General features: G+C 42.0%; 1 protein-coding gene across 5 annotated transcripts in view; it reads left to right on the top strand.

The window, feature by feature from the left end:
* WASF3 (WASP family member 3) overlaps window positions 1–22,801 on the top strand; it is a 92,731-nt gene that overhangs the window by 51,392 nt on the left and 18,538 nt on the right. For all 5 annotated transcript variants that reach the window (XM_082435693.1, XM_082435694.1, XM_082435690.1 and 2 more), the window contains 3 exons: window positions 1,488–1,630; window positions 18,402–18,536; window positions 20,659–20,812. In XM_082435693.1, the coding sequence (XP_082291819.1) occupies window positions 1,498–1,630; window positions 18,402–18,536; window positions 20,659–20,812 (422 nt within the window). In that variant the 5' untranslated portion in view covers window positions 1,488–1,497. The remainder of the gene's footprint in view (window positions 1–1,487; window positions 1,631–18,401; window positions 18,537–20,658; window positions 20,813–22,801) is intronic.

Here is a 22,801-nt window from a genome sequence, read left to right as displayed (position 1 = left end):
GAGTGTCCCTATGTGCCAGGCCCTGTTCCAAGTGGTTTGTTATGTAATAACTCATTAAGTCCTCACTCTGTGAGGTAGGTCCCGTTGTGATCCCCGTTTTGTGGGGAGGAAAGGAAGGCATGGAGGGGTGAAGTGATGTACCACAGGCTGTGCTCCTAGGTTGGTGAAGTAGTATTTGGGTTGGAAGATGTGGTCGGTGTGCTCAACCAGCACCTTAATGGGCAAGAGGCGGAAATAGTCAATAAAAACACTGGCCAGTTGAGCAGAACTTTTCCTCTACAGCTGCCCCCGACTTTCGCCCTCTGCTAGAGCCCTTGTGAGATAGCCCTTGTCCACCCTTCTGATTTCAGTCAGCAGTCACGTCCACAGAGAGGCTGCCCAGGGTTCCCCAGGGGGTTTCATAACCTGAGTCCACTGACCTGGGCGGTTGGACCGACGTCTCACTTCCACGGAGGGGAGGGGCCTTGTCTGCTTCCCTCACCACCGGGTCCTCGTCACCTTGCACACCGCCCGGTGTCGGGTCAGTGCTCAGCAGGTGTTCATGGAATGCGTGAACAGAGGTAGTGGAGAAGGGAGGAAGGAAAGAAAGATTTACCGTGTGCCTCGCTAGTTCCGGGTTCTTTAGGTGAGCTGCTGTACCAGTTGGGAATAAATTTAATTCAGTAACAGAACACCCAGCAACAGTGATTTAAACAAGGTATTATTTGTCTCGTGTAACGAGAATTCCAGATTGAGGCTGCGGGGCCGGTTTGATTGCTCAGACGCCACCAGGGTCCTTGGCTTTTCTGGGTTGCTGCTCCTGTGAGTTGGGCCTTGTGGTCACCCTGTCAGGGTGACAGTGTATCCCAGTCACTGGGTTTTCTCCTGTTGTAGGGAGCAGTAGATTTCTTGCATAAGTGGTAGGCTTGAAATTCTGTATACCTCCTTAAACGAAAAGTTGAGATTTCATTGGATGTATAATGTACCTTTTGAGGAGAGAAGTGGATTGAATTCCCAGGATAATGGGGAGGGCTTTCCTGAGTGTCTGGTGACCCTTCGCCCAGGTAGGTGGGCTCCGTCCTGCTCCCTCCTTTGCAGCCCAGGTTCGGCCTTTCCTGTGTCCTAGTCTGTAAGCTCTGCCTATGGTTTTGGGCTGTTGTGTCCTTCCCTCTCTTAGTACGTGTGGGCTTGTGCCTTTCCTCTCTCTTGTCGTTTTAGCGGAGTGGGGGGAAGGTAAAAAATGCACGTATTCAGTCGCTCATGCTTAACTGGAAATCTTGCATACATCCTTTTTCTATAAAAGTAGGATTGTGCTGTCCATATATCTTTGAAATCTATGGCATTCATTTAAGTAATTCGACATCTGTTGCATATTGAGCCGATTCTCTCACATAGAAATGATAGGATAATGCAAATTCCTGGGAAAGAGTCAGTTTTCCAGGGAGTTGAAACTCTAGGCTTGTTAAAATGTGAATATGAGCTTTTAAAACTGTCTTTTTAATTTTCAGATTGTGAGCCATGCCTTTAGTGAAGAGGAACATCGAACCCCGGCACTTGTGCCGGGGAGCCCTGCCCGAGGGCATCCCCAGTGAGCTCGAGTGTGTGACCAACAGCACCCTGGCTGCCATCATACGCCAGCTGAGCAGTCTGAGTGAGTGCTCTTGCCTCGGGACTCCTTTCTTCTGATTACCAGTGACATATTAATTTTAACAAACTTAGCAAATTGATTTCAATTCAATAGTTATGTGATTGTCCAGAGAAGAGGCTGCAGCTTTGAAGGAGAAAGCCTCCCTCCCTCCCACCCTCCCTCTTGAATTTCCCAGCATGTAATCAGCTGTGGCCCCCTCACTGGTCTGGTGATACCAGCTTTGTGTGATGAAGTTAGTTACCATTGACCAGTTCACAAGTTACTAGGTACCACCAAATGTGTAGACTTAAAGTAGTGTTCATTTTTAAAAGCTTATTAAAAATGAGGATAAAATAATTGGCATTTTAAAAAACGTGAATTATGCATTAAACTTGGACAGGACTAATTTCTTTTCAGTGTAATGAATTGAAAACTAGGTCACACCTGTGATATGCCCGGTGTTAGAATAGAGGCTCAGTACATGTTTGTTGGTTGAATAATATTCCAAATGAATCAAAGAATCAAGCCCCAAGCTAGTGAGACTTGCTGATTTTAACCTACTAAAGGTTAAAATGCAGGTATTGACTTCCAAATTGAGGTCAGCAGATGAGTTGATGGTTACATGTATGCAGTGCCATGTACACATTACATACACAGATTATAGAAATATAAGCAAACACAAGCATAAGGAAGAGAGGACTTCCTGTTTTTCTAATTTTGAACATTAATATGAAATACCCAAGAAATATTCCATTTCTTAAGACTCAAATATGCATGAAAATGCTTTTCCTTCAAAGCTTTTTGAAGTTGCAATCTTTCTCCCTAACTTTTACATTTACGTCGTGATCTTATTTTCTCACTTCGTCCCACTCCTTTTTGGTTTAGATGGTTCACACTGCATTTTGGATGACAGGTTTTCACAGTTAAATTTTCAGAACCTCTGTTAATAACGAGAAAACCCTCCATGAAATTTCACATCCTGGCCGCGTCAAGCAAGGGAGAGTGGTTTTAAAAAAACTCAAGTGCTTTTATTTGTTTTGAAGAAGAAACACTATGGATGAGTATTTTTTTTTCTTTAAAAGAATTGTAGCGCATCATTATTGATATATTTTTGATATATTATGTCTATAATCATTGGCTAAACAAAAGTAATTTGGAAATTGCTTAAAATGTGCTTCAAAATAGTTTTCTTCTGGAATCTGAACTAATTATAATTGATTTTTGGTAGTGGTTGTTGGTAAAATGTATAAATTCATATAATTACAGGAGGATACCTTGTAAATTATTGAAGGGTGAAAGTATTTCTGTGTGCATTCATGTATTTACGTAAGAATGTTTTTTTAGTCTCTTGTTTTTTTATGGCTGAAACGTCTATTGGCATAAGGTCTAAGTGATGAAAACCAACATGAACTGTTAAGGTTTTAATAATCACACCACGTCTCATGCACAGTGTTACATCAGAGGTGCCTGCTTGGCCACAGTCTCTTCTAAGTGAAACTACCCACAGGGTACGTTTTGTTCTGTAGAGTCCGTGTGTAGGCAGAACAATCACAGCCCCTCTGAGGACGTCTGCATCCTCACCCTGGGAACCCGCAGACGTGCTGTGTGACTGGGCAAGGGGAGGATTAAGGCTGCTTCTCAGCTCACCTCACGAGAAGGAGGTTATCCTGGGCTGTCTGGAGGGGGCCCCGTGTAATCCCGGGGGTCCTTTAAGTGGGAGGAAGGAGTGTCAGAGTGATAGGATGTGAGAAGGATCCGTCAACCGTTGCTGGCTCCGAAGACAGGAGAAGAGGCCACAAGCCAAGGAGTGCAGGTGGCCTCTGTACATTGCGAAAGGCCGGGAACTGGACTTTCCCCTGGGGCCTCCAGAGGCAACAGAGCTCTGCCAGGGCCTGGATTTCAGCCCAGTGGTAACATTTCACACGTCTGGTCTCTAGAGCTGTAAGATGGTAATTTTGTGTTGTTTTAATCCACTGAAGTTGTGAAAATTTGTTACAGCAGCAGTAGGAAACAGTGCACCACTGGAGCCGTGGTGACGTTTTGTACACACATCCTGCTCTAGCCTCATGAGTGGACCAGGCATGGGTCCTGGCCTCAAGGACAGTCCACCCCAGTCGGCCTGCTTCAGCCCTGATTCTCTGCTAGAGTCACTGGGGGAGCTTGAACAGAAGATGCTAGGAATCGCTGCAGGGATGGTGATCGGGGTGACCTACGAAGTCAGATGCTGCGTGTCTGGATCGAAAAGCCTGTCTGGGCCAGTCGTGTTCTGTCGGGAAGTTTGAACTAAGACACAGCGCGTGTGCTCGTTTATCGTGGGATCTGCCGCTGGGGTGTGGTCCAGGACCGAGAGGGCCCGGTGGCCATCGCAGGCCTGCATTGTTATTGCGGGGGGTGGAGGGAGGCTGCAAGGAGCTAGAGGAAGCCAGCGGGTGAAGAAAGGCAGGTGGGCGCGGGGAGAGAAACAGGCGCTGGGCACGAGCGAGGCCCCGGGCCGGCGAGGCAGGAGGGTTGCACTGATGGCCCTGCGCCCGGTCAAGGAGCCGCGTGGCTGGCTCACGGCAGACCCTCACAGGTGCCCAGGTGCCCCATGCTCGCCGCCCAGGGAGGACGGGGGTGCGAGAGCCAAGGGTGCAACTTCAGAAAACGAGGATGGTTGTTAATTGGTAGTGGAGCAGCAAATTACTGATAACCAGTGATTTATTCCTGTTTATTCACTCGGTGCTCCTCTAGGTGCAGCGTACAGCAAATAAAGTCAACTGGGTCCCTACTTAGAAGTTACAAAAGCATATATAATTGACGTCAATATGGTCATACAATAGGCAACTTGCAGTTATGACCTGCCATAACTCTCGCACATGATGAGTGACATATACATTTTGGGTGAATCTTTAGTTTTTGTAGGTTTTTTCCAGCTGAGTGGAACTATGGGAGATGAGAAAAGGTATATGCAAAAAAAAATGTTATGATCTAAAATTAAGGAAAATAAGAATTTAAAAGAATGTTTGTAAATCAATAAAACAATGTTTATTGTTTTATTCTTTTTTTTTTCCTGGGCATAAATAGATTTCTTTTTTTAAATTTTTATTGGAGTATAGTTGCTTTACAGTGCTGTGTTACTTTCTGCTGTACAGCAAAGTAAATCAGCCATACATATACATATATCCCCTCCTTTTGGATTTCCTTCCCACTTAGGTCACCACAGAGCATTGAGTAGAGTTTTTGTGTTGTTTTCTAATTTTCTAATCATTCATCAGTTATTTTTAAAGTGAAGTTTCAGGAAAGTATGAGTCTGTCATATTAAAATTCGTCTATTGCTGAGGATTAATTTTCAAGATAAAGTCAAAACAGAGTCTATTTTTTTATTCCTTTGAGTTTCTGACCGTCATTCAGTAGGACCCTGCCCACCCTGCCCCCAGCGCCTCCACCCCCAGATTAGGACAGGTGATGTACAGTCATCTGAACTTCCTGTAAGTGATACAGAGGGAGGCTAGACTTTGTCTACAAATGCCATCCTGGGGGAATCCCAAGGGGAACTTTAGGGATTTGCCTTGACCCTAGAGTGGTCATACCTGCCTGAGCAGCAGACTTGTCCTGGGAGACTTGTCCTCCTGCTGTAATCCTCTAGTGGGTCTAAGGAAGGAAGAACAGACCAAGGGGCCAGAAGGAATTTCTTTGGTCTTTTCCAAAAAGGAAGACTAGCAATTGAGGGCCCGATTCACCAGATCATTCTGATTCTCATCACATCTATGGGGGAACAGTTCAGGGTCATGAGGGTTTAAATAACTTTACATCAAACAAGAGAACCTGGTCCTGGTACCAAATAGGCCTTTGAAGCCCCAGTGACTCTGCGTAACTTTGGGGAAATCTTTAGGTTTTTACCAGTTACGGTGCTCCCACTACATCCCAGCCAGACACTTGACTTTAAAGGGCCAGAAATTTTGTCAGAATTGGATATTTCCCAGGCTTTTCAGGGAATTGTTTGTTTTCAATGAAAAAATATTGCTTATTGGTATTGAGTATAAGAACAGTCATAGAAATGAAGAAGAGGAAATTTGTAACTTGAACAGCCTTATAATTAGAGAATAAGTATCAAAAGCTTTCAAAGCTTTGTCCAATAAAATAAAAAATTCGTGCTTAGTAGTTTTCAGATTTTTTTCCTTCGAGTGTTACTAACTTCTAATATGAGTGACAGTGTGGGGAGGGGAGTGGGAGGGAGAAGGAAAGCCACTTTTTAAAGTGGTTTTGGTTAATAGTGTGTTACTTGGCCTGTTGGCCATCTGTATGTCTTTTATGGAAAAATGTCTGTTCAGGTCTTCTGCCCATTTTTTGATTGGGTTGGTTGGTTGTTTTGATATTGAGTTGTACGAGCTGTCTGTATATTTTGGATAATAGTCCCTTGTCAGTCATATCATTTGTAAATATTTTCTGTCACTCCATAGATTGTCTCTTCATTTGGTCAGTGGTTTCTTTTGCTGTGCAAAACCTTTTAAGTTTAATTAGGTCCCATTTGTTTATTTTTGCTCTTGTTTCTTTTGCCTTAGGAGACAGATAAAAAAAATTGCTGTGATATATGTCACAGAGTGTTCTGCCTATGTTCTCTTCTAGGAGTTTTATGGTTTCACATCTTACAATTAGGTCTTTAATCCATTTTGAGTTTATTTTTGTATATGGTGGGAGGAAATGTTCTAGTCTCATTCTTTTACATGCAGCTGTGCAGTTTTCCCAGCACCACTTGTTGAAGAGACTGTCTTCTCTGCATTGTATATTCTTGCCTCCTTTGTTGTAGATTAACTGACCATAAGTGTGTGGGTTTATTTCTGGGCTGTTTATTCTTTTCCATTGATCTATGTGTTTATTTTTGTGCTGGTACCATGCAGTTTTGATTACTGTAGCTTTGTAGTATAGTCTGAAGTCTGGAAGGGTGATATATCCAGCTTTGCTAATTATTAGACAAATGCAAATCAAAACAATGAGATATCACCTCACACTTATCAGAATGGCCATCATCAAAAAGTCTACAAATAACAAATGTCAGTGAGGATATGTACACTGTTGGTGGGAATGTATCAGTAAATTGGTGAATCACTATGGAAAACAGTATGGAGGTTCCTCAAAAAACTAAAAATAGAACTACCATATGACCCAGCACTTCCACTCCTGGGTTTATATCCAGAAAAAATGAAAACACTAACTTGAAAACATACATGCACCCCAGTGTTCATAGCAGCACTATTTACTACAGCCAAGACATGGAAGCAACCTAAATGTCCATTGACAGAGGAATGGATAAAGAAGATGTGGTACATATATACAGTGGAATATTACTGAGCCATAAAAAAGAATGAAATTCTGCCATTTGCAGCAATATGGATGGACCTAGAGAATATTATACTTAGTGAAATAAGTCAGTCAGAAAAAGATACTGTATATCACTTACATGTGGAATCTAAAAAATAAATGAATGTATCTAGCAAAACGGAGACTCACAGATATAGAAAACAAGCTAGTGGTTACTAGTGGGGTAACCACTGGGAGGGGCAAGATAGGGGTATGGGATTAAGAGATACAAACTGCTACGTATAAAATAGATAAGCAACAAGGATATATTGTACAGCACAGGGAATTACAGCCATTATCTTGTAATAACTTTTAATGGAGTATATAATCTGTAAAAATACTGAATCACTATACTGTATACCTGAAGCTAAAATAATATTGTAAATCAGCTACTTCATTGAAAAAAAATTAGTGTGCCACTTGGTTTTCCAGTAATGGAATATTGATATATTTTTCTTCAAATAATGACAGTTTAGTATAGCAATTAACATTAAATCAGGAGTGCTTTTTCATCATTTTCCTTGATTAATTATCTGAGTGCTCTTGTTCTTATCAGCTAGTTGCTCAATTAAAATTACAGTGTCTTGCAATCAAATTCCTACTGATATTATAATGTAATTTTAATATAGTTTGCCTTAAAAAGGAAATAGGGCATTTGTGCCAAGGATGACGCAAATCCATTTCAATACCTCCCGGGCTGGTTTCCACTTCTTTCGCTTCGTTCTTGTGATTATAGCTGTCTTCCTTTTCCTTTCTTAAGAGTATGTCACAAGGAAAGGAGTTAGACCTTAGGTGCCTCCCCTACCCCAAAGTTTTTGGTTGTATTTGATGGTACTAATAAGATCATATAGAGAACTTAGCACAGGACAACACAAAGGAAAGAAATTACAAATTTTTTTATTAATCAGGGGAAATCATTGATAATGCTTTGTATATATCATTATAAAAATGATACCTCATACATATGGTTTTGTAGCCTATACTCACTTGTATATAGTAAACATCTTTGTTGATTCTTCTAAGATACATTTTTAATAGCTAGAGATTACTGTGTTATATTGATACAGTATCATTAACCATTATCTTGCTGTTGGACGTACGTATGTTTCTTTGTCAGGGAGGCACTGTCATAATTCTTGTATAAAACTGGTACATACATCGCTAGTCGTTTTTGGCACCTTTTTTTTTTTTTTTTTTAAGATTTCTTACGTCTTATAGGTCATCAGACTTCCTCACAAAGAGCTAAGATCATTCTTACAAGTGGTATAAAATTTTGAGACTCCATTAATTTTAAACGTGAGTCTCTTTGGAAAAAAGTTATTACAAAATCTGTTTTCTATTAATTTCTACATTGAGTACTTGTATAAATGAGAAGAATTCTGTTTTCTTCTCAGATTTTAGTTAGTGATTATTATTTTTATTGCTACTCCTTATGGTGTGTATTATGTCTCGTATCAAACCAAATGCCAGATCGTCATCAAAATGCTTCCTTGAGGGCTTGCAGTGTAATACATCTGCTTTATGTAATTGGATCTGAAATTCAGGGTTGTATTAATTGATTATACCAAGTGCAGTTCTAGTCAGAATAGAGATTTAAGTATTTTGAAGGCATGCACTAAATAGATTTCTTGGATGTTTTTAGCCAAATGGGATTTTTGAAGTGAAAGGGAAGATTTAAACACAGTATATGCAAGAAATAGATCGCAAGTTCCTTTCCATGCAGGTTAAGGCTGGGTTGAGGTACTTTAAGAGAAAACGTATGAACGTAGTGGACAGAGTTGACTGGAAGAAACAGCACGAATTCTTTAAAGTTTACTGCTTCAATCTGAGATAAGTATTTGCATTACTTGTGGATAAAAATGGGAAGCCAGTGAAGAGAGGTAAGAGTAATGTGTACTTAGGAAAGTACAAGGCACAACTCCGTCAGCCGTAGAACTGGAGGTGAGTATAATAAGAGTCCCCCACAAAGGCAGGGCTGTTGGGAATCCAAGCTCTTACCGCCCCACCTGGAACATCGGAAACACTTCCTTAACAGAAGAAATGACGAGGGGGCCGTTTCTCACTTCTTGGCCTGGCAGGGTTGCGCCATGGCAGGATTTAAGTGTAGACTAAGTCTTCAGGGCACAGGTGAAGAGCTAGCCACGTCCGAATGTTCAGTCCAGCCTGCCATCAAACCTCTCTGCTTTTATCATCGGTGTTCTTCCCATTTCATGAGTTCATAGGCTTATGGTAGCATGTCTTCAGTGACTTACAGGTGTCTTTCTGATGGTTGTGATTTACACTGTTATTATCATCTAAACACTTTGAGGGAAGATTTTCAAGGATTTTACTGTTGTCTTCGACAGTTGTCCTAACCGGTCACTCTCCTCTCAGGTCCACGACTGTGATTACCAGCCTCCCGGGTTCAGTCGTGTCCCTCCTTGACGCAGCACCTTTCACAGGAGAGTAAATATTGTCTACTTCATTCTTGACTAGTCTTCTACACACGTCGTCCAGCAAAAAATTAAAACAGGAGACACATGGGAAAGGAGAAAAGCATCACTCATAATTAAGAGAAAGAGAAGTTAGTAGAAACAGGATCCACAGATGACTCCAGCCCGGCGTTTCAGGAGCTTAGAAGCCACTCCCGCCTGCATAACAGGAAAAGAGCTCGACAAACCGAAATCCACCAGCTTCTCTTAGATCCATCAGAGAACTGAGGTCACAGGACAAACCGCTGCCCCCAAATTTGGAAAGACAGACAGATTCTGAGAATCACAACTTACCAGGATATAGAAATTTTGAACAACACTCCCAGCCAGTCTGACCTAATTGACCTTTACAGAACACTAAACTCCCACCTGTAGAATACACATTCTTCTAATGTTCAGTTCACGTGGAACGTTCCTCAAGATGGGACATACGCTTAGCCAGAAAATAATACATTTGAAAAGATTGATACCATAAAGAGTATGGTGTTAATGAGAAAATAATTATAATAACCTTTTTAGATAATTCTCGCATATTGGAAAATCAAGCAGTAGCTTCTAAAATACTCCTTGGGTCAAAGAAGAAATCAAAAAGGAAATTGCAAACTGTCTCTAAGTGTGTGGGTAATGAACACACAAAATCACCAGTGTATTTGTGGGATTAACGTAAAGAGGTGCTTGAGGGAAATTTGTACCTTTAAATGCTTATATCAGAAAAGAAGAGAGATGTAAAATCACGAGCATTCCTCAGGTGAGCACTCAGGGTTGCTCGGCAGTCCTGCCGTAATTCCTTCGCTAATTAGTTTTCCCCGCCCGGAGATGCCTGTTTCACATCTTCTCTTTCCACCCCAAACTCTGAGCTGGTGGTTTGCTTATTTCACTGGGAAAATAAAAGCATTCAGGGGAGAACCAAACACCCCCCTCCTGCCAGCTCAGCCCTCTGATCTGCTGTGCACCAGCGCGTCCTGCCCACCCTGCTCTACAGTGCTGACCCCAGGACTCACTCCGGGACTGGGTTAAGCTCCGTCTTTCCCGTGCCCTCCACCCCACCCCCGTCTGCATCATTCCTACCGAATGTTAACATACTGAGAAATCACCCTCAGGTCATCCTCTCCCCGTAGCCCCATGTCTTGCTCCCTTCACAGCAAGCTTCCTTGAAAGAACCATTCCTGCTGTTACTCGCCTCCTTGTCTCTTGTCCCCACTGAAGTTCTGTCGCATCTTTTCCTGAGACTGTGCTTGTCAGTGTCACCACAGTGACGCCCACGTTGCTAAGTCCGGTGCTCAGTCTCAGACGTGTGGCCTGATGCCTGAGCGCCATTCGACCCCTGATAACCCCCCCCCCCAATCCTGGAGGGCTTCCTTACCTGCCCCGGGCCGGCACCCTCGGGGTGTCTGTCGCCGCACAAGCTCTTCTGTGTTCATCTCCTTCCGTGCTCCCCCCGTCCTGCACCTGTTGGACGACCCCAGGGTGTGGCCACAAGCCCTCCCCTGCTCCCGGTCCCCAGGCCACCTCATCCGCCCATGGCCCGATACCACCTTCACACTGACAGCTTCCAAACGTACGACCTCTCCCCAGACCTCAAACTTGTGTGTACAGCTGCTTACGGAAGCATCTCAAGTGCAACGTGATTTTCTTCTCTCTCCCCACCCCATATATCTTAGCAGATGGGGGCTCTGCTCTTCCAGCCGCCATGGTCTTTCCCTTCTCTCTTCCTGCGTCTTCACAGTGTGTACTGAATCCGCACACCTGCTGCCACCTCTGCTGCCGCAGTTCTGGTCCCAGCCGCCCCAGCCCCGCTGTACGGGGGCCCTGTGTGACCTGCCCGCCCCACTCTGGCCCCCCCACCGCAAGGGAAGGGCGTCCCTTTCTCCGTCCTCCGCCGCCGCTCGCCCGCCACCCGCTCGCCTCCTCCCTGACGCTGTCCTCGCCTGCAGCCTGTCTCTGCCTGGAAGGTGTCCCCTCACCTCCAGCCACCGTCCGCCCAAACGTCACCTTCTCGGAGAGGCCTTTTGTGACCACCTGAGTGTCACCCACTTCCTACCATATTCTCTTGCAGTTTTGTTTTCTTCATACCACTTGTCATGTGATGGACTGTCTGTTTATGGTCTGTGTGGTATTGTCTGTATATAATAAAAGCTGTGTTCATTGCTGTATTTCTTCAAGTGATTAGGATAGTGCCTGGTACACAGTGGGTGTTTGACACATATTTGCTGAATAAGCTGAAAATGCATAACAATCAACATCTGTTATCTTCGTTCTTATAAAATGCTTAGAGTATTGTAAACAAGTATACAAAAAAGTTCACTGTAGTTAATTATGCGTGACATTTTTTACTTTTTATTGTTTTGAGTTTTGCAAAATTTCTACCATGAGCTTGTGTTACTTTTATATACCCACAAAGACATTTCAAAGAATCAGGCTGTATACTATGTTTTTTTTTTTTTTAACTTTTATACACACTTATAAATACAACAAAGACAAAAGAAATGAGTGTTAGCAGTTGCTGTCTTAGATTGGACTTTGGGCCGTTTTTCCTATTGTTTACGTTTCCATATTTTCTACATTTCTTATAAGCATGGATTACTTTCATAGTAGGAAAAAAGTGAAACTTTAAAAAGGAAAAAAAATAACTTAGGGCCCAATAATTATGACATTATTTTATGGAATTCAGAAGCAGTTGGACTTTATTACAGACACTGTAATAAATTTATTTTTTAATTTTTAATTTTGAAATGATTTCAGACTTACAAAAAGGTCAAAAAGAGTACGAAGAATTCTCAAACTTTCACCCGTATATTATTTTACCTCATCTTTTCTTTTTCTCAGAAATTCCTCTCTTTTCCTCCTGCCCTGCTTTCTCCTCCTCTGTCCCCTCCTGTGTCTCTGTGTGTACATACATGCATACACATACATACATAGTTTTTATATATACAAACATATATCTATTTCTATCTTTCTCCTTTAATCTGGAGCAGTTCCTCGGTCTGTCTTGACTTTTATGACTTGACATCTTGACATTTTAAGGGGAACCAGCCATGGTTTTATGGACCATTCCTTGGTCTGTATCTCCTGATGCTCCCTCATGACTAGATTTAAGATGTTCTCAGGACTGTCACAGAGGGTTGACACCTCCTACTCAGGGCATTTTATCTGGAAGCACACGTTACTGGCTTGTCCCGTGACTGCCCCCGTGAACTCTGATTGCTTGGTTAACATTTTGTCTGTGGGTTTCTCTACTGTAAAGCTTTATCCCCTGTGTAACTAGTAAGTATCTTATGGGGAGACACGTTGAGACTGTGCTCTGTCCCGGTTCTACCCAGTGGTCTTAGCATCCATGGATGATTCTTGCCCAAAGCACTTATTGGGGTGGTTACAGAATGGTGATGTTTGTCATTCCCTGATTTCTTCTACATTTATTAGCTGGAATTCTGATGTAAGTGCTTTCACTTCTTTCCCTGCTATTCATTCATTCATTCATTCGTTTATTTACAACAGTATGGACTCTTGGACTCTTATCCCATGGGTTATAAGCCGTCATCTTGATTATTTGTCTTAGTACTCACATCTTCCCAGACTTGGCCAGTGGGACCCTTTCATGCTGGCTCCTGTGTCCTTTTGACATGTCCCCACCACTCTCTGAATACTTCTTTACTTTTTTTGAAAAGCGCACCAAGATATTCTAAGTGCATCTTGTACTTTTTCACCCTCATCCCTAGAATCAGTCATTTTTTCAAGGAGCCTCGTTCCTTTTAGTGGAAAATGGAAAGGCAAAATCGTAACGAACCCAAGATCAAGGCGCTAGGTGTACGGATTAAAATTTCTGAAGGACCTCGTTATGACTGGCTCCTTGTTTCGCAGAAAGGACTCTCACAGACACACTGATTGTTTCCCGAAAATCCTAAATACAGTGGAAAATCCGCACATAATTTCGATGCTTTGGCAGTTGGGAGGCACAGTTCGTGACCTGACACGCTTGGACATAAGCTCATGGTGGTGCTAATAAATCTGTAAATGGATTCTTTGTCAGTAAAGAATGAATAAATGGTGCTTACCTCTGTGTGGTCTTTAATTCAATTCAGAATTATTTTAGTTTAGCTATTATTGGACTTGCCGCTGGAAGAGTGAGTACAATTAAGCTTTTGGAATAAGTTGCAGTTTGCAAAACTGAATGCTGTAATTGCAACACTTTATTCTTGTTCATCGGAAAATATAGTTCTTCCATTTCCTTCTCTTTAGTCACTTGTCAGCTTTCAGCAGCTGGAAAAGATTAAGTATGCAAGTCTTTAATTTCTGTTTCTTTTTATAAATTGAGAACTTCCAATGGGAGTATAGTAGCAGTTGTATGTTTTTTTCAAATAAGATTAAGCATGGAAGGTAAAGGGCCCGTGTTATTGACCCTTTTCAACTTATTTAGCATCTAGCAGAGTGTGCTTCTCAGCATTGCTTGCTGTGCTTTGAGAACGCTGATGTCTCTTCTGCAAGAGGTTGTGCTGTATATGCCTGTATTCTTGGTGGTATACACTGTCCCTATTAATTGGATTTCTGCAGAGTTGAAGGGAAAGGGGTTTTTTTGGAGTTGCACTGGAATTTTTTTTTTTTTTTTAACCATGAATGGGCAAGTAGAAAAACAAAAATCAGTTGGTTCCATTTTGACTATGTCTGGCATTCCAAATAAACAACTGCTAGACTTGGATCTAAAGCATTCGGAACACGGTGCTTTGTCTACAGGTCATCCCAGTGAACGGGCAGGCATTTTCCCAAATGGGCTTCAGAAAACAGTATTTCTGAAAGGTGTTTCTGGTGTTTCCAGGCCCAGTCAGTTTGAAAATGGGGTGTGCTAGGGGCTTCTCCTGCAGAATCCTAACACACACGAGTGTATTAAAGATTTTAAGATGCCCTGAGGCGTAGATACACGTTTAATCCTTCTGGTCCAGCATTTCCCGAACTTGCATGAGCAGGGAGCCTTTGTTGGCTGTGTCCTTGTTAACAAGAAAACACTGCTACAGGTTATGTGCTTTTATTCAAGAGATACTGAGCACGGGCTCAGCACAGACAGTGCAAAGATGCAATACAGATGAGGCGTGGCTCACACCCTTAAAGAACTTCCATCAATAAAGACAAGAATAGGGGCATGTGATGCGTCCTGTGACTGAGGCGTCCTTTGGGTACAGTAAGTCGCTGACATACTAACGAGTCCTGTTCTGAGAGTGCGTTCGTAAGTCCAATTTGTTCATAAATCCAACAAAGCCTAGGTACCCAGCTAACACAGTTGGCTATATAGTGCTGTACTGTAATAGGTTTATAATACTTTTCACACAAATAACACATAAAAAACAAACACAAAAAATAAAACATTTTTAATCTTACAGTACAGTACCTTGAAAAGTACAGTAGTACCAGCCACATCATTGCTGCTTTTACACTTGCTTCCGGACATCCTGGGCTTGAAATAAAGATACTGTACTCTATACAGTACCGCACAGTAAAGTACACAAAAGCACAGCCACTTGTAGAGGATGCACGCACGTGACAATGTACGCCAGACACGTGAACTAACTTACATGACTGGACCTGGGAACGAACGCATGTTCGTATCTTTGAAAGTTCGCAACTTGAAGGTTCGTATGTAGCGGACTTACTGTATTTGAGAACACAGAGAGGGGCCTCTGATCTCACAGACCCCAGTCTGCATCTTGAAGGATTGATTTTAAGTGTATGCACTTTTTTAAGTTTTTTTTTTTTTAAATAATTTTACTTATTTATTTATGGCTGTGTTGGGTCTTCGCTTCTGTGCAAGGGCTTTCTCTAGTTGCGGCGAGCGGGGGCCACTCTTCATCGCGGTGCGCGGGCCTCTCACTATCGCGGCCTCTCTTGTTGCGGAGCACAGGCTCCAGACGCGCAGGCTCAGTAGTTGTGGCTCACGGGCCTAGTTGCTCCGTGGCATGTGGGATCTTCCCAGACCAGGGCTCGAACCCGTGTCCCCTGCATTAGCAGGCAGACTCTCAACCACTGCGCCACCAGGGAAGCCCTAAGTGTCTGCATTTTTATTCGTTTATTCAAAACTCTTTTTGAGCACCTGTGATGAGCCAGGCACGCCCTAGGCCTTGGCGACTGAAACAGCAGCGCACAGACCGAGGAGGGACCGCCTCTCCTGGATGGCATGTCCTAGTGGCAGGAGCCAGGCAGGAAAGAGGGTGGATAAGTACGGGTGTGTAACTGATTTCGTGGTGGTAAGTGCTCGGGAGAAGAATCCAGCACGGCAGGGACGGGCTGCGTGTGTGTGTGTTTACGTCTGTGAGTGTGGGCGGGAGGCGATGGCCGTCAGCTGTAGTTGCTGGAGAAAGCCTCCCTTAGGAGGTGACCCTGGCTCTAGACCTGGATGGCAGCAGTGGCCCAGGCAGGAGGGACAGGAGATGTGAGCCTGAGTGGGGGCGGGCGTGGCCGGCGCGGCTGAGCCTCAGCAGGGGCCCGTGTGGTCCGCGTGGAGCGTGGGAGGGAGAGGGAAGCAGGGGAGGGGCCCGCGAGGCAGAGGAGCCGGACCACGTAGAACCTTCTGAGCCGTAACTGGCCTTCCGCTTCTTCTGAGCGAGGTGACAGCGCGAGGGATTCGAACCTGAGGAGGACTAACAGGGTCTGTGAGCAAGTGGGGCGGGTTTCGGCAGCGCGTTCTTCTGGAGCCCAGAAAAGGGGCAGAGCTGAGGTGCACAGGGCCTCCCGTGTCCTGCCGAGAGCCTTAGGGGGCGGCGTTAGGCTGCTGGGCGCCATGCAGGATTGGCACAGCAGCAGCACGCCGCACGGATTTGAGGGTGGAAGGTCAATCCGGAGGCAGAAAGACAAAGCTGTGGATGTAATTTGGGCGAGAAACAAGGAGGGCCAGAGCCGAGGGGTTGGGGGCGTAAGGGGCCGAGGTTTGGTGTCAGTGGCCGTGGAGGGAGGGAGCTGTCACGGATGACTGTTCTCGCTTGGGCTTCGTTTGCGGTGGTCGGTGCCTTTCCACGTGGGGATGCACGCTTGAGTTAACGTGAACATGAGTTCCTATGAGAACTTGTACTGGCTTTGAGATTCTTACAGGACATCCATGTGGAGGTGTCTGTGAGGTAGTTAGATACACACGTCTCGCTCAGGAAAGAGTTGACAAGGCAGCAAACAAACATTAACTCTGGACGCCACGTCTAGTTACAGTGTTTAAAAACATATGTAATTTCTGTGAAGACTTTTTATTGAACAGACCCCTCACCAGAGGAGATGTACAGATGGCAAACAAGCACATGAAAAGATGCTTCACGTCATATGTCATCGGGGAAGTGCACATTAAAACGAGATATCACTACACACCTATTAGAGTGGCAAAAACGCAAAACACTGACACCACCAAGTGCTGGTAAGGATGTGGAGCAACCGGAACTCTTGTTCATTGCCGGTGGGAATGCAGAATGGTACAGCCACTTTGAAAGACTGTTTAGCTGTTTCTTAAAGAGCTGAACATACCCGTACCATAGAAACTAGCAGTCATGCTCCTTGGTATTTACCCAAGTGAGTTGAAAACTTAGATCCACACAAAAAGCTGCACCCAAATGCTTATTCATAGTCACCAAACACTGGAAGCAGCCAGGACGTCCTTCAGTAGGTGAACGGATAAATAAAACTGTGTTACATTTAGACAATGGGATGTTATTCAGTGATAAAAAGAAATGAGTTATCAGGACATGAAAAGGCACAGAGGAACCTTAAGTGCATGTTACTGGGTGATAGAAGCCAATGTGAAAAGGTTCCATACTATATGATTCCAATCATATGACATTCTGGAAAAGGCAAAACTATGGAGACAGTAAAAGCAAGATCAGTGGTTGCCAAGATGGGGTGGGGTGAATAGCTGGAGCACAAAGGATTTTTAGGGCAATGAAACTACTCTGTATGATAACTATAATGGTAGATCCCCGTCATTATATATATGTCAAAGTCCATAGAATGTACTACACCAAGAGTGAACCCTAATGTAGACTGTGGACTTGGGGTGATAATGGCATGTCAGTGTGGGCTCATCAGTTATAATACATGTGCCATGTGGTACAGGATGCTGATAGCAGGGGAGGCTGTGTGTGTGGGGGGCAGGCGTTATATGCGAACTCTCTGCTTTCTGCCCAGTTTTTCAGTGAACCTAAAACTGTCTAAAAAATGAAGTCTAGTTAAAAAAAAAAAAATAGTTGTATCTCTGTCCGGGTAGAGAGGATGCAGGCGTGCCTTGTACACTCGGTAGGCAGTTATTAAATGTTTGTTGAGTGAATAAAGGAATAGCGTTCGGATTTGGAAATTCATCGTAAGCAGATACTGATTGCTATCTTGCTTGTTAAACTTTCAGAAACGTTATTAATTACACTTTAAGAAAAATTGGGAAGTATGTCTAGCACTCACAAGCGTGAAGAGGTGCTCCATAGAGAAAAATTTAACTCAGAATTCAACATGTCGGTTGTTAGGGAGGGCCGGAGTCAGCACTGTATACCTAGATTTTGAAATGTGAATTAGAAGAAGTTAATGCCATTGGAAAGTTGTCGGCACCATATAAGATGCCTAACATTTCCGATTGTGAATGAGGTAAAATCCTAAGTTTAGAAAACAACACGATTTATTGAATTACCTTGGGAAGTAAAAGGAGACCATAGGTCCTGAGATGTTTATACATAAAGCATGCAAAATGAGAGAGTAGTTTTTTCTAAAGAAGTTTAATGGAAAGCAACTTGTGGGATAGCTCATGTAACAATCAAGTAAAAATTCTATACTATTTGGGGGCATTTTAAAATTCTACAACTTTGGGTCAGTCTCAGATATGTGTGAATATTCCTAATAAATTTTGAAAAATTCTACAGGCCTTTGTGATACTTTATTTTTGTGATCATTTGCACAAAACCCCACGTGTTGAGATTGGAGTTTGGCTTGGGTGAGAATGCGGGTTCTGACCAGGTGGCCTTCCCCATGTGTTCCTTCTCCAGGCAAACATGCTGAAGACATATTTGGTGAGTTGTTTAATGAGGCCAACAACTTCTACATCCGAGCAAATTCCCTTCAAGACAGAATCGATCGCCTTGCTGTCAAAGTCACCCAGCTGGATTCAACAGTGGAAGAGGGTAGGTAATTGCATGAGAGCTGTGAGCTGGAAATGATGAAGACGGGACGGGAGTGGTTAATCGCAGGGTAATTCCTGCTTCTTCCTTGGGGTCGTATGCTGTTACTTCATCTTGTCTTTTCCTAGAAGAACAGTGAGGGGGAAAAGCCACAACATGGGATTAATTAGTAATTAAAATAGCCCTATCTTGTCTGCCTTGTGTGCCACACTCTCTTTTTTAAATAAACTACACATGTAGTATTTGTTTTAAAGGACTCTTTGAATGCATTCAGTATTAGAAGTCCTCGTGGAGGTTACTGGTAGTTATTGTAAAGATAAATTTCTTACCTAAAGATAACAGGCTCTGTCCAGCTAAGGGGGAGGGTGGGCCATCACCTGCTGCCCTCCTTACGGCCGATGCTTCTAAGACATCCTGCTGGTCCTGCTGGAAAAACTACCCAGAAATAGCGTTTACTGAAGGCCTCTAGGCTTCAGGGTTTTAAAACAAACTTAATATTGACAGGCGCTGTATAGTTAATTGATGGTCATACCCTGAAATTGGGGTAGTTTCAACAAAATTAATATTCAACAGTTCCTTTAAAAATTTTTCCACTTGCTGTCTCTTTTGAACAAAAGACTGAAATTAGACTGGAAAAAAATCTGCCCCCCAAAATCAAGATGTGCCATTTTATATTTACTTTGAAGAAAACGTTCAGATTAAAAGTTATTTTTACCTTTATATAAGGGTACTTAACAATTTCTCTTGTTGCATTAAAACAATCCTAGCATCTGATTTTTCTACTAGGCTTTTAATAGTAGTATTAATAAGAAGTGAAGGTTTTCTTTTTTTTAATATAGTTATTTATGGAATTCATCCCTCATCATTTTAAAAGAAAAATATGTTTTCTCATGTTCACATCTTTTTGAAAGGTCAAAATTAAATTAGCAAACTAAAAATTTAACAGAAATGTAGAACATTGATATTTTAATATGTTATGAACATTCTTACTGACTTTTCCAACAATAAGTAGCAAACTGAAGCTGTGCTCTTTTTAATCTGATTTTTAAAATTTATCTCTTATTTTAAAAAATAAAAATTTGAATAGCTACTTGGTCTATTCAGATAAGAAATTGTTAACATTTTAAATCAATCATTCACTTTTCAAATGGTATCACAAGTGATTTTTAAAAAAATATTTGTCTTTCTTCAGTTTTTTGTTGGTTCTTGCAGTTGTAATGCTTGTGATAAACCTTACGCTGGAGAAGGTTAGTCTGTAGGTTAAATCTCATGAGATTCTACAGCATGTCTCATATCCTTAAAATTTCTTTCCAATCAAGATTTTACCTTATTACTTTCCTTGCCATGGATGTAATTGTAGGAAAATCCCTCGACCAAGCTAGGAAATCTGTGCTGTACTTGGGCCTGCCACTGTTCTGCCGGGTGATCTTGGAAAGGTCATTTAACACCCCTGACTGTCAGCTTCATTGGTCCAATGGGTTAATGCAACAGTTTACCCACCTCAAAAAGTCTGTGTCGAGGTCAGATGAGTTGATACCTGAGATGTAACATGTTGTACAAACTCAAGAAATGAGTATAATTAGCCTGGTTCTCTCATTCCTTAGTGTAGATTTGTATCATGCTGCTTAATTGCTAGGACTACAGGTATGTTGAAAAGCTTTGCCCTCTCTCCTTAATGTTAGTGTCAGAAAAATTTAATGCACTTTTTACATTTGTGTGTTTTTTGCAGAAGTATTTCCCACATGTATTGTAATTAAACTGGTTAACTGTTTGAGTGATTTTCCCCCCTGAGATACCCAGGGGTATTGTGTTTACATTCCTATTATACTCATAACTCTATTCCTGTGTGGTTTCTGAGAAATGCTATTTAAGTAAAGAATGATGCTCTAATATTAGGTTCAATGAAATCATTACATCGCTACAAAAGAAAGAAAGACATGACTTACAGAGATAACTGTTGTTTATCAGAGGGAGGGAATGCATGTACTATTTAAGCATGGTTTTAAGTGAACAATAAAAGACATTATTTGGCTATTCTACGAGATGTTTATGATTGTGAGTCAAATTATACTTGTTTCTAAAATATTTCCATATAACCCAACTTGGGGGACTTTTCTCTAAATAGTGTCACTACAGGATATCAACATGAAAAAAGCTTTCAAAAGTTCCACAGTCCAAGACCAGCAGGTGGTTTCAAAGAACAGCATTCCTAATCCTGTTGCTGACATTTACAACCAGAGTGATAAACCACCTCCTCTGAATATCCTTACGCCATACAGGTACGGCTTTGTGTATCCCCAGAGCCTTTGCAGTGTAAATAAGTTGAGCGAGGCGAGCAGTGCGGTGAAAATATCTTTTCAGACTTTGAGAATGATAATTGCGGTGTTATCCACAATGAAATTAGTTATTTACAGAATTGCTAAAGTTTGAGTATTTCAAAATATAAATAAGTTTACCAAGAGAAGTGGGAGCTCTCATGTTAGCTTTTAAATGCAGATATCTAAAGCAGAAGTGGGCACGTTACGTAATAACCCTGTGTGATTGTGTTGTTCCTCACGTTCAAAATCAAGTTTAAAGGAACTGCATAATTCAGTTCTAATGCAGCAAAACACCTGTCTCAGCATTTCAGCCCTGCAGACATTTGTTACTGAATTCAGAAAAAACATGTTCTGCAGCATTAGAGGTTTCTAAGAGTGAATGTATAGTCAAGAAATTAACCTTCTGTGTGAAGTGGTAGGACACATTATTAGGACCAAACCTCCAGGAAAAAGAATAGAAAATGTGCAAAAAATGAATATTAAGAAACTAACTAAAAATGCTCTTTAGAACTCCTCTCCTACCGCCTGCCACATCAGCGTGTTCTTTCCCGCTTCATGTACTTCTGTTCTTCCCTGTCTTTTCACCCCGCTGTCAAGCCCACTGCTCCAGCTTCTGATGCGCTCAGGCTGGTGGTGGGGTCCCCACGGCCCCCCCAGGATTAGCGCTGCTGGGTAGTACCCCTGCAAAGGCCTTCCTGAAATCACTGCGTCCTTCACATCCATTATTGCCCTCCTGGCCCCAGTGGCCCTTCTCAGGGAGTGCCCAGAGGTTTTTTGGGTCTGAATTACTGTCCTTTCGCAGGGTCCAAAAGGAGATGTTTGGAGCTGCCCTTTGTTGCAGCTCTGCTAGTAAAGCAGTAATTCAGACTGCATCCCTTTCTTTCAGCATGGACAGAAAGATTCTCCAAAAAAATGTAATAGAGATTCCATGGAAACCATGATGGGAGAGGACCAGGGTACCACATTTTTATATGAAAGAAGCATACTTTTCTGGAGGTTTTAGCACACTCACTTAAAGATATAGATGAATAGTGGTATTGTAAGCCTAACGTTTTAACTTGTGACTTTGCTTTTGTTCAATAGGTATTTTTCTGGGGTAGTTTCAGTTTTACTTATTAGCCCAGAGCCATGAGAACTTAGTAAAATTTTCCTAAGAAACCTCACTAAATATTTTGTTCTAAAGGAAAAAAGAAACCCAGAAAACTCAATGAACCACTTGTATTTGATTATTCAAGATCATGATTAAATATTTGTGGTGATTTAAAATGTTTAATTGCATAAAAAAATGAATCGACCTTTATATATTATATATTGTGTGTTTACTCAGTTTTATGGAAAAGAAAAATGTCTTTGACTTTTTAATAGTGTTTAAGAATAGTAGTGCCAGCTCAAATCTACTTTTTATTAATACAGAAATGTTTGGGGTAAGAAAACATAAACTTTTGCATTTGGACTTAAATATGACACAGTCACAACGCAGTCTTAAATATGAGATGTAAAATGTGACTGAAAAATCAAATGTTTAGTTGTGATAAACATAGGACATTTCTGCTTATATTCTGATGTCAAGGTTAACATTTGCTTAAGTTATTAAGCATATTTATTCCATTAAGTATTAGCTCCTCATCAAAGTATTAGCTCCATTTTTGAAAAAAAGAAGGGGCATTTTATGCATCTTAAAATTGCAGCAAGTTCCTGCTCAGTTTTTCTGTCTTCAACTATATTGAAGGCCTAGTATCTTAGGGAAATAATTTATATTTTTCACAATAATGTTATTAATAAAATCTCAATAGTGCAGGTTGCTTCTCACTTAGGAAATTTGGAAAAGAAAGGATTTTAAGTAATTAAAGTTTAAAGTACAGAGTGAATTGTGTTGATTTGTTAGCGACTTTAAGACAGAGCTACCAGATGACCCTCATGAAAGCCTGGGCCTCTTTATTTGATGCTGAG

Source organism: Balaenoptera physalus, assembly GCF_965194825.1.
Source record: "Balaenoptera physalus genome assembly, chromosome: 18".
Taxonomy (NCBI): Eukaryota; Metazoa; Chordata; class Mammalia; order Artiodactyla; family Balaenopteridae; genus Balaenoptera; species Balaenoptera physalus.
Note: the sequence above shows the minus strand (reverse complement) of the source record. Positions and strands in the feature narration are given on the sequence as shown.